The sequence below is a fragment of the Cinclus cinclus genome, chromosome 12 (genome assembly GCF_963662255.1).
Source record: "Cinclus cinclus chromosome 12, bCinCin1.1, whole genome shotgun sequence".
NCBI lineage: Eukaryota > Metazoa > Chordata > Aves > Passeriformes > Cinclidae > Cinclus > Cinclus cinclus.
In genome coordinates, this window is record NC_085057.1 from 15775976 (window position 1) to 15788821 (window position 12846).

At 40.9% G+C, this 12846-nt stretch overlaps 1 protein-coding gene across 9 annotated transcripts in view; it reads right to left on the reverse strand.

The window, feature by feature from the left end:
* Positions 1–12846, reverse strand: part of LOC134048948 (6-phosphofructo-2-kinase/fructose-2,6-bisphosphatase 4) — a 51178-nt gene that overhangs the window by 12131 nt on the left and 26201 nt on the right. For 6 of the 9 annotated variants that reach the window (XR_009933577.1, XM_062501061.1, XM_062501057.1 and 3 more), the window contains exons 3-12: positions 12708–12804; positions 10242–10308; positions 9000–9074; positions 8097–8153; positions 7650–7771; positions 5276–5483; positions 4572–4718; positions 3886–3990; positions 2130–2259; positions 1714–1776 (exon numbers count right to left, since the gene is read on the reverse strand). Coding sequence is in view for 8 of the 9 variants with exons in the window: in XM_062501061.1 (XP_062357045.1) it covers positions 1714–1776; positions 2130–2259; positions 3886–3990; positions 4572–4718; positions 5276–5483; positions 7650–7771; positions 8097–8153; positions 9000–9074; positions 10242–10308; positions 12708–12804 (1071 nt within the window). In the remaining variant the exon portion in view is untranslated. The remainder of the gene's footprint in view (positions 1–1713; positions 1777–2129; positions 2260–3885; positions 3991–4571; positions 4719–5275; positions 5484–7649; positions 7772–8096; positions 8154–8999; positions 9075–10241; positions 10309–12707; positions 12805–12846) is intronic. The other 3 variants (XM_062501058.1, XM_062501059.1, XM_062501060.1) reach the window with 3 other exon arrangements.

Sequence of the window (12846 nt, forward strand, 5' to 3'; positions counted from 1 at the left end):
ATGAGCAAGTTCATACCTACAGCAAGCTGCAGTTTCTCTTTCCTTAGACCACCACTGCCCTGGACTGCTGGGTAAAGGTCTCATTTACCCTGATCCAGCTGTCAGGCTCTAACAGATGTTCCTCTACCGCAGATCAGACTCTTTAAGGTAGGAATGATGCTCCTCTCCAACACCAGGAAGAGCAAAGCCCCAGGAGAGGCATTTCCCCAGAACAGGCTTAGCTGGGAGGTATCAAACACACCAAGTCTGATCCTGCATCCTGCCTGGCTGGAGCCAAGTGACACATCAGCTTGGAGCAGCGCCATCGACCAGTACTGCAGAAATCATTTACACAGTCCTTGTGTTACATGGCTGAATTCCAAAAAGTAGGTTGGCTGAAATGTGCTCAGACATACATATCAAACACCTTAATAAAGGTCAATGGCATTTCTTTCCCTCAAGTCAAAAGGGCAAGGACAGTGTTTCGTACCACTGTTTCATTCCTCTATTAGTGTGTGAGCAAACACTGCAAATATCCACACCCTATTAAAATTTATGAACAGGCACCCAACTTCCCTCCCCCCACAAAGAAGAAAGCAACAACAACAACAACAAAACAATAAAAAAATATCACCAGATCAGAAGAACCCAGTTTTTAAAAGCCTAAGTTTCAACTGCAGTGAATCTTTATTTTCAAAATCCCAGCTTTGTCATGCAAGGCTGGGAACACCAGATGTCACTACAGCACAGGCTGCAGGACAACACTGCAACCAAACGTTGAAAATCTCTTCAAAGAGATTTCCCAGTGTAGCAGCTTCTTTGTTTCATAATATTCTTTGTTTCAAATTCATTTGAAACTTAACAAAAAACAAAGGACAGATCTGGACCGCTGTTTTTCAGAGTTGATAATCAAAAACAACTTCCAATTAGTGACTAAACCAACAAGCATTTTTTGGAACTACATTTTTCCTAATAAGCTATGCAGATAATTCTCTGCCTGAGATGATCTTCTGAAGTGGGATACCAGCAGATACGACTCAGCCATCACTTAATGAAAATGAATAGCAGGCACACACTAAGCTGAGCTGGGAACACGCACAAAACTCCATCAGCAATCAGCCTAAAACTCAAGCAGGGCACATGGCAACCCACACCCCACACTGCCCACAGAGCCCAGGGAAAGACCCCGAGCCAAGCACAGGAACAGCTGCAGACAAACAAACACCAGCATCAACAAACAAGGTGAGTTCATGGGGTACTCTCATAGTCCATGGGGAAAAAGTACTTCAGGAAAAGAGAAGAAAGTTATTTAAGGCTAAGGGAACGCATTTTACAAGATTATAAACCCATACAAATGCAAATGTATGTGCTCTTCCGAATAGCAACACCCTCCAAAACATGAATAAAAACTCAAATCTTGCTGTAGGAGACGTGCAAATGCATGATCTGCCAGAAAAATTAGTGAAATAGAGTATGAACTGAGCACAAAACTGTCCCCTCCAGCAGGTTACAGCCACTGGTGGTTTCAGGCCTTCAGCAACACATATATATTTCCTGGCACAAGGAAAAGCAAGGGTAATCCAGAGGATTCATTTATTCCAGCAAAGCTCTGCAGGAATATGAAACCTAACTATTTTAAAGCAAGATCAAGTGTGTTTTAAACACTTCACCACCTTTCCTGATGACAGAGACAGTATAGCCATATATATATAAAATATATATAATTGCACTTACCATAAGCCACCGGGGTTAGCTTTAAGACAGTATGCAGTGGGCACTTTAGGTAGGGCAGTTGTTCTGAGAAATCAAACCACAAATTACACATTAAATACAACTAACAAGTGACTTTTGTGTTATGTTTCAGGTCAACTACTTGAATGACTTTTTTACCTAGCAGTAGATCTGTTTTCTTAGCATGCAACAGAGATGCTAATCAGAGCAAAAAAACAAATATCACAGTATTTCAGGTAAGGAGGAATAACATCAACTACCAGGTTTCACGTGGGGGTCAAATACAAAAAAAATACACTAAGGTACCTGCCTAGCAAAACCAGCCTCTGATGACACAGCAAATTGTTAGAATTTCCTGTTTGGAACATTTAGCATTAATTTTCAAAAAACCAGACTGGAATGTATGAAGCAAGACTTACCTGCGGGCTTGTCAAGGAAATATGCAAGCAAACAGCGCATGACAGCTTGGTGACAAATGACAAGCACATTTTCCTGCCTTTCAAGTTCCATAATTACTGGCTCCAGCCTCTGAACAAGATCTTCATAGGACTGGGTGGGGATGAGAAACACAGAGTACATTAAAAAGGGAAAACTCTTTGAACAACATATGTATATATAGAGGGGATCTTACTTTCATAATAGTCATCTTCTAAGTGTTATTTAGTGCACAAAGAAATACTGCAGTAATAATTTTTATTCAACTAAGAACACAGTTCAGACCTGAGCATATACATAACACATTTTATTATACACATAAAGCAAATCTCCCTCATAGAAAAGCTTTATTGAATTAGCCACTTTGATCAAGAATTTCCACAAAATCCCTAGGATTTAATTCACATCTGCAAATACGAGTCTTGCACATTATTTTCCATAGCTCATCTTCAAAAGCATCTCTTTTCCAAGCCCAAATCTAAGAAGCCCGCCAACATGCAAAGAGTTCACAAAGCCTGACTTGTTCAGGCTGCCTTTACAAAACAAGCTGTGAGCATGCTGGACTGGCCTGGTGACAGCAGGCACCATCCCACCAAGAGTCAGCACAAGGAATTGCTGGTGGCCTGTCCTGCCTCACCATGCCCAGGGAATTGCTGCTGCAGGTGAACACAGGGCTCCTGCACGGGCACGACTGAATGGAATTTCACATGCAGGGTAAAGACTGCTTCCAAAATGTGTCATGTACCACACATGGAGAGTTCAGCACATTGCCCAGCAGGGCAGGACCAAGCACAGCAGAAAGCTCTCACCCTGCTCCCCAGGCAGGACCAAGTGGCACTGAGCCCTGGACAAGAGAAAGCCCCCAGCCCTCAGAGAGCTGTGCAAACCCTTCATGCTGTTACCAAACACAAAACTCCCTTGGATAAATGAGACCAACTCATCCCCACAAGGCACTTGGATAAATGAGACCAACTCATCCCCACAAGGCACGGAGGGAGCATGACAAGCCAGTCACCATCCTCAGGACTGCACTGGTTTGAAAAACTAACATTCCTTGTCCAAATGCATGAGAACTTTGCAGCTTAATGACTGCCTCATTAGCAGGACCGGGGTCACACTGCCAGGGACACTACTCTTGTCACAGTGATTGCCCTTGAGGAAGAAGGCAGAGCTCTGATTCCTCACAGCTCAAGCAGCTGCAGCTGAGCCAATCCCTCCTCCCTGCTGCCCAGACCCTCAGCTCCCAGGGATGGCTCTTTGACCATCTGGCTATCACTGCACTATATTAGGGCTGCTTTAGAAAAGCCATTAGCAAGTTTATTTTCCCAGAGGCAAGGAGTTTAATGTAGCTGGAGATTTCCCCAGCATTTCAGCCAGAGCTGCCTGCAAAACAGCCACCACCAAGAGCAGGGATGAATAGAAACTGGGCATCTTAGTAGCATGTTTGCATATGCAACAGTTGAGGCCCTGCAATAATTCCTCCTGCTTTATTCACTGCAGGATCAGCACAGGAGCGATGTCCATAAGATCACAGCTCTCCATTGTTTTTCTAAATTTATGGTTTTATTTTTCAAGCCCTGAATCAAAGTGGTCTGAGCTCAATCCTTGCAAGATCCTATGTGCTTTTCCCCGCAGAAAGGAACAACATGTTAAAAAATTATTTTTCCTTCCTAAAGCCATCATGCACGTATGCAAGAAGACAGGGAAGCCCTTCAACTTGAGAGATTAAAAATAGCATACCTCCCCTTTAGGGTATCTGTATCTGTATTTGTCTTGGTCTCTCAGTGCAAATTCAAGCGGGTAATTTTCCTGTATTTCTTCGTAAGTCATTTCTTCACATACTCCCTGTCAGTAATGAAAGTAATTTTAAAAACATATACTTCCAGTAATGAAAAAAGCAGACATCACTCCTAAATAAAACCATATACAAATAACCTTTAACAGTTTCATTTTGCTACTCTGACACTTAAAATTGTCACACATGATAAACAGGGCACTCAACTTGACTCAGAGTTAGTTAGCAGGAATCATGAAATCCCTGTACAGGTGAAGTCCTATCTGTGGACAAAGCAAAGCCATGTTTTATCTACTGCACCTCCTATTATATCTTACAGCTGCAGCTGGAAATTACTAGCTAGCAAACCCCCCCCTCCGGCCAAACTTCCTTCCAAGCCCTAACTAACTAACCAAAACACCATTTCTTCTACAGAGGAATGTTTTACTGGAAAAGAACAAGAGAAGAATAAATTAACAATGGCAAAATTCAATAAAATGTTTAGCCTTGTTTACAGATAATGACAATTATTTTCAGCAGCAGCTTCAATGACTTTCTATCCCATAAAAGACCTATTATTAAAAAACTAAGTACTTTCTTCACCCCTAGCAATAAAAGCAACTTATTAGGCATTTAAAAGAGAAGAACTTACTGCATCTATTTCATTCAAAACTTTCCACTGCTCATAAGGCACTCCCAAGGCTTCAGCAGTCTGAATTGTCCTTTTCATCTGGCTGGTCCAAACTTTCAGATCTTTGATATTTTGCTCGTTAATAAACTGCGCCAAGCTTTTGGCAAACTGGAAGAAAAACCAAAAGACACTGGATGAGGGCTCAGAGCCAACACACAGCCTTCAGTTTAGAATACATGGGTTCCAGCCTCTGTAAGCTCACTGTAGCTTTTCCAAAAGACTGTCAAAGTTTTTGCTAGGAAATACAACCCACTCCATTATCCAAGAGTGACAGGAGAAAGAAAAGGAGTACAAGGAAAATACAAGTTTTTAGCAGTTCCTAGCTTTCCTTCCACGAATTTTCCTTTCAGCTTTAAATTGTGTACACTTTCCCAATTACCCAACTAGTCATGATTTCACAAAAATATAGTCAAAAAAAAAGCCCACTTGCCAACTGCTTTGTGCTGTAGGATAAAAAGGAATTTCAGCCAACAGAGAGACAAACAGATAAAAAGTGTACAAACCACAACACACCAAGTGTCCCATCCTGTTTCCACTACCCAAACACGGAACTAAAAGAAGTCCTTTAAATGCATTAAGAGGAAAAGGCTGTAGAGGAGGAAAGCTGCAACTGCCCAACAAAACACACACAGAGAACAGAGGCACGCCTGGCTGGAGGTACGTACTTCTTTCCCCCTGACAGACAGCCCAGGATCTCCTCCTATTCTCCCCTTCAGATTGAGCTCGCTCTCTCCGTGCCGGCAGAGGTAGATTGACCGAGGAGTCACATGGATATTCATGAGGTAGTAGACAATCCGGCTCTGGATGTGATCCATCACTCTGTTCACGAGATAACTCCTTCCAACATCCATAATTTTAATGTAAGAAAGATCCCTTTCATGAGCAAGTTAAAAAAAAAATAAATAAAGGTTCCACATTGCTGCTATTAGCACATACCACATTTTTTCCACCCTCTCATTATAAAACAAAGGGGTGACAAGCCAAAGAAATTACAAGATCCTTAATTAGCCATGGAATATGCATTAGTCCTAAGGAACAGCACAGTACTCCAAAAGTACAGGATGAACTCTATTCCTTTCATGTGGAGCTGCTCACATCATTTTCTTTTCTGCTTCCTTTACTTGCACTTCATCCAAATCTAGATCCTACTCTTGGAAAAATACAGTGCACACACTGAAAGGGAGATTCAGTGGAGTCACTTAAGTTACCACAGCTGAATAAGATATACAACTATTTTACAATACCTTTTGGGATTTTCTTTCCAGGTCACAAACACTTCCCATTACGACGTGTTTATCTGACTGTACCCACGGGCCAAAAGGAATAGTCACTAATTACCCATCTCAATTAATCCCTCCAGAAAAACTAGGGCACCAGAAGAGCCAGGGAATAGTCTGAAGCAAGACATTTTCTCAACTGCTCTGTGAGCAACCCTTTGTTAAGAGAACTGTAATAGACCCCACCACTACCTTCTCTCAGCATCAGACAGCTTGTAATTTCAATTTTCACAACTTATCCTTTATCATCTGAGCTATAATTCTAGAGCAGCCTCTCATTCACACAAGGAAAAATGTTTCATAAGCTGAAAATAACCACTATTGGTTTCTATTGACGTGTTTGAGACACCACACTGCAATAAAACAAGAAAACTGATAATAAAACCAAACTGAGGTAGTGAGAAACAGACATCAGCACTCTCATTTCTGCCCATGTTCCTTGGAGTTAATCATTACTATTCCAGCCAGGCACAGCCATTAGGTCCATCACAGGAATTACACGCATGAACTGAGCCGATTGAACCGGCTTCACGCTGCTCACGCTCAATTACATTAAAATGCAGCTCAGCCTTCTCTGCAGCTCTGGCCTGGAGCAAACCAGGAGCACCTGGGGGGGCTACAGCTCCAAATCCCACTCTGAAATCCTGGGCTGTAGCAAGAAGAAAGGGGCTCTGTGGAAACAGGCCTGGTGGGGAGGGACAGGGAACTGGCTTCACCTGCAGAGAGCTTCAGCTTCAAACCCTGGGGGACACCTAGCTAGGAGGAAGGACATCCTTTTACGTGGTGGCAAGAGAACTGAAAGAAGAGTTGTGTCACAGGTACTAATATGTTAACCAGCTACAAGTAAGGTGCTGTTCTTAGTTTCAGTATATGCTTGGCTGGCTGCCAGCTACATATATGATTTTGTATGTCCTTATAATCCATATTTATATATATCCTTAGCCTCCTTATCAAGTGGATCCTGTGCCCTCCACCCTCCATCCTATACATGGGTATGATCTCGGGGTTTAGGGTCTTTGGCTGTGTGCCTTCAAGCTGTGTGGTTTCTATGCTTGTTACATTAAAGCCTTTATGTTTTGAGGCCACTCCATCCTTCCCTCTCTGTATTTACACCATGTTTCTATTTCCCAGCTGGCCTGGTCCGGTCTCACTGTCTGCTGGCAGCAATAGGGCTCCTCCTCACATGATTCATCCCTACCTTATTTTCAAGAGCTCAAAGTTAATAAAAACTAGAAGATTGCTTTAGCATGAGGATAAATAATGTAGCTAAGACAGTTTCTCACAGCCCTGCATCTGCAGGATAATTTTGCAAGCACAAAGAAATTAATTCAGAAGTCACATTTTTAAGACGGATGTGTTCATAATTAACCTTAACCATGCCAACCAATTACATTATCTTACAAATCACTCATGTCATGATGTACCAAAAAACAAGTACCAACCAACCACTGCAGAAGGTCTGGAATAATTGCTAAATTCTGGTTCTATCCTAGAAGAATAAATACCATCCTCCAAGTGGGAAAATCAAAAAGAATGTTGTCCCAAATTAGACTCACTGGTCAACTTTTCTCAAACTAGGAAGTTTCCATGCTACACCCCCAGAGTCAACTCTCTAATTTGCCAAAGGAGACAGAGAGTTCAAGCCACTAAAATAACAACTTGAAAGTCCTAATCCACAATACAGGATGGCCTGACCCTTAAAATAACATTTTAATTGTATTGTGATCACCAGCTGTAATCATAATGTTGTTTCATCACTTACTTGTCCAGAGTTTCATCTAAGGTCTCATACGAGTTCTTGTAGCACTCTATTCTTTTCATGAAGTCTTCTGTTGCTTCATCATTACTACAATCAACATAGTCAGGACTACCCAGCTTTACTTGCTGTTTAAAATAAAACCAGGAGAACAGTATTTAAGTTTCCTTCCCTTCTTCATGGATGTTTAAAAAAATAAGGACTGGGAGAACACAACAAAAAGCTTTGTCTGCAACTTCATTAAAATAAAGAAAAAAAAACCCTACTCCTCAGAGAATTAAACTTCTGCGCTAGTAACGTTCACATGGACAGGGAAAAATGAATTTTTTTCCATTAATGAGAGCTAACATGGGGTTTTTGCTATTGGAAGTTCTTACAATGTACTTCTAAAAATATTGAGCTACTTTAAACCTCCCAATGTCAAGCTGTTAAAGCAAACTTTCCTTTACTCACCACAATGTTTGCAGCAATGACCTCTGGATCAACACACACAGACTCCACAAAAAAAGTCTTCAGTCCCAATGGGAGCCACATGAACAGAAGGGAGGAAGAAGGAAGATGCATGAAGACACCTCTGGATACTAACACATACAAGCAGCATGTCACCCAGTTCTATGCCAAGGCCTTTTTCCCTCCATTTACTCAAAGCTTCTCCAAACCCTCTCATCAAATATTTCTGGCCCACCATTCCATGACACATCATGCTCTGTACTCTTTTCCCCAACAATGCTTGCAAGTGGAAAATTCTTGCAGCAGAAAAAAATAGGAAGGAAGAGGAAGAAACAAATGCAGAAGATGCAAGCTCAGCCCCACAAACAGTGATTAAGATTTCTGAAATAACATTTTAGAAGCCTCCCAGCAAATGGAGTAGCCTTGTTTATAAAGATATGTTTTGCTGTGTCACAGGCTTACAGAGATTAAGTTTAGAGGAAATGAAAGATGACCAGAGAACAGCTAAATATAAAACCAGAAGGCAGTAAACCACAAAGTGTTTGGTTTGTACAGAACTAACACAGAACCCCCTTCGTGTTCCTGCAGCAAGTATCTGAAATGCATGAAGAACCATACTTGAAATGTTCTTTCTGACACTGCACTCATGACCACAGGTCCAGCAAGACAAAATTGAAGCTGTAGCACAAAACAGCCTAGCTCCAAACAGTACAAACACTAAAGATGAGAAAAACAAGGACTGAATGACTTCTAATCACAAACAATGCTTAGGAACACAAAACACATTATTGATTAAACATCCAAGGATGTGGCTTGTGCCAATGCACTTAGAGTACAGATAAGGGCAAAACGACCACTGGTTTACTCGGCCATGCAATAGCTCAGAACTGCTTTGCTTTGACTCACCTTATAGCCATTTTCTTCACCAAATTTATAAATAGTTTCTCTACGTTCTCGTGTTGTGTTTGTAGCATCAAATACCTAGGAACAAATAAAGGGAGAGAGAAAAAGGAATTTTAAAAGGAGCACAGCCTGTGGAAAGCACTGTGATAGTAACAACAAAAATAAGGATTCAAAGTCCCTCAGTTTGAAGGAAAGCAGTGGAAACACTTCCCCTTCCCTCCACCCCAATCTCTCAACATGCTCAACAAGAAAACAAAGACATTACTAATTTAAACATATTATTTTCTAAATACTAAAATTCTGTAATATTTTGAAAGCAATTCGAGCAGAACTCTAGATTTGGAAAAAGAAATCTGAACTTAAGCCTAGCACATAATACAGTAGAGAATCTTCCTCCTTGCCCATTATCAGCATTAAACACTAATGCACAAGTTTTTAGTGAACTTATGCTACAGAAAAAAGATGCTGCAGTTCAATATGCAAGTGTAAAACTTGCAAGAGTTGTAAATGCTGCCCATGAATAACACTATCAATGCAGCCATTTTTCTAGGAACTCACTTTAGCTCTGAAGCACCAGTGTTTTATTGAAGTATGAAGTCTGCCAAAGCATAACGTCTTCCTCATGTATCCAGCAGAACTTCTAGTTAACGGCTTTCCATGATTAGTTAATAAAATCCCCCAGAGTGGTGTCAGTAGTCTTAGGACAAAAATTCTAAAGATAGGTCTCAACATGCAATGTTAATAGTCAAAGAACTGGTGTTTTGCATCCCATTATTAAATACTCAGGTATGCAGCAACTTACAAGTTTCTCCTGTTCTCTTCAGACATTTTTAATGCCAGTAACAATTGCCAAGAAATACAGAGGATATTTTTTGTTCAGCAAGTCTCTACCTTCCACCTGGAAACTAAGCTATCAAATAGACATGCAAGCAAAATGGCAGATGTGTTTAACAGTACATTGTGGAGCACTGTCCTATAGTAATGTAGAAAGAAGGTGGACCTTCTTCTTGCTGTTATCCTCTTCTCAGCTAACCCCTCAATCAAAGGTACTTGCTCAATATGGCATCATCACCCTGAAATTCAGCAGTCACTTCATTGCAGCAACAAGGCAGATCTAACTGCCAAATAAAAGAGATCTGGTATACTGGACAGCTACTGTAATCACTCAGGCTGTGTATTAGCCAGCAGACACACAGTGTTTAGTGCAGAGGCATCTTAAAAAGGTGTCTTCAACAAGAAACTTACAGCCACGTGCCCGTTCTCTTCACTGAGGTACTGCCGGACGTCGTTCAGCGCTGCTAAGGCACACTGTCTTCAGAAGGAAACAATCACAGTCAAATGATACTTAGAGGCATTTTGTTAATGCACTTGTGAACAAAGTGCACTGAAAATATTAGATAATTTATCTCAAAAACACAGACCTCCCTCCAAACATGGGAAAAAACCAACAGAGGTCAGCCAAGCTACACTGAGGAAATGTGGTCATGTCGCCTTGCTCCTCTGTGTCACTGACACAGACACACATGTCCACAGAACACCCATCAACTTTGCTGACCAGGATACACTTCCACTGATCTAAAATAACATCATTGAAACATTCCTGCAACGATATGCCTTTCCTAATTACCTATTCATACATAACTACTTCTGAATTTGATTTGCAAAAAAATAAATAAAATAAACCAAACTTAAGGCCTTTATCTTGTGGCACTAAGTTGAAGCAGAGTGACAACTATTTTTCAGTAATCTACTTACTCTCTTTTGAACCCCTGTGTGAAAACTGCTTATGGTTAAAAAAAAAAAAGTTAAAACAGAGAGCAAAACAAAGGCAGCATCAAGTATTAGTGACTGAGGTGAAAAATCCCACTGCAGTGACCAACCCTGGGTAATTAGTACAGGAGACAGCTGAGGACACAAACAGCAAAAATCCCCACCCTGACATACTTCACACTTATGTTAAATTTGGACAAGAAAATACACGAATATGCAACTTTCCTATGTCCCCAGCATTAGCATTATCTTCAAAGTCCATTATGATTCCTAACACATCAGTAGTGCTGCAGGGCAACATTGTACACAATTTACTTGTTAGCAGAACAAAGCACCATTTATTCCCAGTAAGTACAACCTCTCTGCAGTACCAACATAAAAACCTGCCCATTTTAACAGCCTTTCCCTGCATTACTCCTAAATTCTGACTGCCAGACTGAAATTCGTAACTCCTCTATTTACCATCTTCTGCAAGCACAGCTTTATCTTGAAAGAGAAATGAAGGCTTTTGGATCCTGACAGTATTTCCACATTAGCACAGTTAACAGATGTCAGGAGCTGAGATTCATCACCCAGGTCTTCACTGAATAAATACAAACCCTCTTTACTCATTGCTAACCAGGCAGATTATCTCACACAGCCCACTTCATGCTACATCCCTCACCATTTAGCCTAATAGGTGACACAGAGGCACCTTAAAAGGTTTGGCTCTAACTGTAAGCAAAAGGTAGTGGCTTGCAAGGCCAATGCACCTTATAACTGCTCTTTACCCCAAGGATTGGGAGGTTCTTATGCAAGCTGTTCTCCTTTGGCTTTAGCAACACTCAGTGCTGCTGAGAGACGGAAAGGGAAAAGAGACAGGGGACAAGGCAAGGGACAGCCACAAAAGAAAGTACAGAAAACAGTCCCACAGTAGGAAAGTCCAGACATTTTTGATGCATAAGATGAAGCTGAATTAAGGACAAGGCAGTTCACATTTTAAGTAGCCTAAATAAGTATTATTTGCATCCATCTCGAATTTCTCATTTGCCATCTCATTTCACACTGCACGCTCTAAGTGCTTTCCTGAACACCCTAAAAAGTACAGTGAACATTGAAGAAAATCAAAAGGCCCTCTTCTCATTTGATCTCCTCTAGGAAAGAAGCTGCTCCCTCTTGCTCTGACCTTTCTCCTCATCTACCCTTTCTTCTCAAGGTCTGTCCCTGCATTAAAGCACAGCCTCTTTCCAGGCAAGAGCAGAGACTCAAATGCTTCACCTGACACAGAAGTTCACTCTGGTTCTCTCCTTGCTTTGCACAGCATTAGCAAAACATGGCAATTTTTGAGGCTGTGCATTGATGAACTGAATGAGGCACCTGCATGGTGGCCAAAAACACCATTTCAGGGAGATAATTATCACATTTGATTCTCACTCACTCAAGCAGATAATGATGAATACATTCAAAGCACTCCAGATGAACAATTTCACTATGCAAATCAAACAGAAAAGCAGTTTCATGGGTTTTTTGCCTTTATGAAGCAAACAAAAGATCTGAAATGGCATTTTAGGAATTATGCAGCAGAAAGAGCCACATCTATTAGCTAACACCTTACAAAAAGGTAGGAAAAGTTGTAACCATCTGTTAAAATAGTTTTTGAGTGAAAATATCCTAGAGCATCTACAGGAATAACAGTAGTCACAGCCTAATGAAAAGGAATCAAGAGGGACTTCTCTCCATTTTTGATGCTTGAGATGAAACAATCAAAAAAAAAAGACTCTCAAATTTTTAACAGCATAAAGAAATCACTATTCCACCTTCTCTAGAATGTCTTTTCCTGCAGTTTCCCTAAGGATCTTCTTGATCACACAAAAATACAACTTCAAGCCATCTCTAAAAGCAAATTACAGGGTATCATTTTAATATGATTAGTATGGTGTACCAACTACAACCTAAACTTACTTCCTGATTTTCAAGCCTTCTTCATTGTCAGGCAGGAAGAATTCAAAGGATTTATACTTTTTCACCAAATCTCGACGATATTGACCAACATTAAATTCTGCCAAGAGAAACAAGAGTTAGCAACAGTCACGTGAGAAGG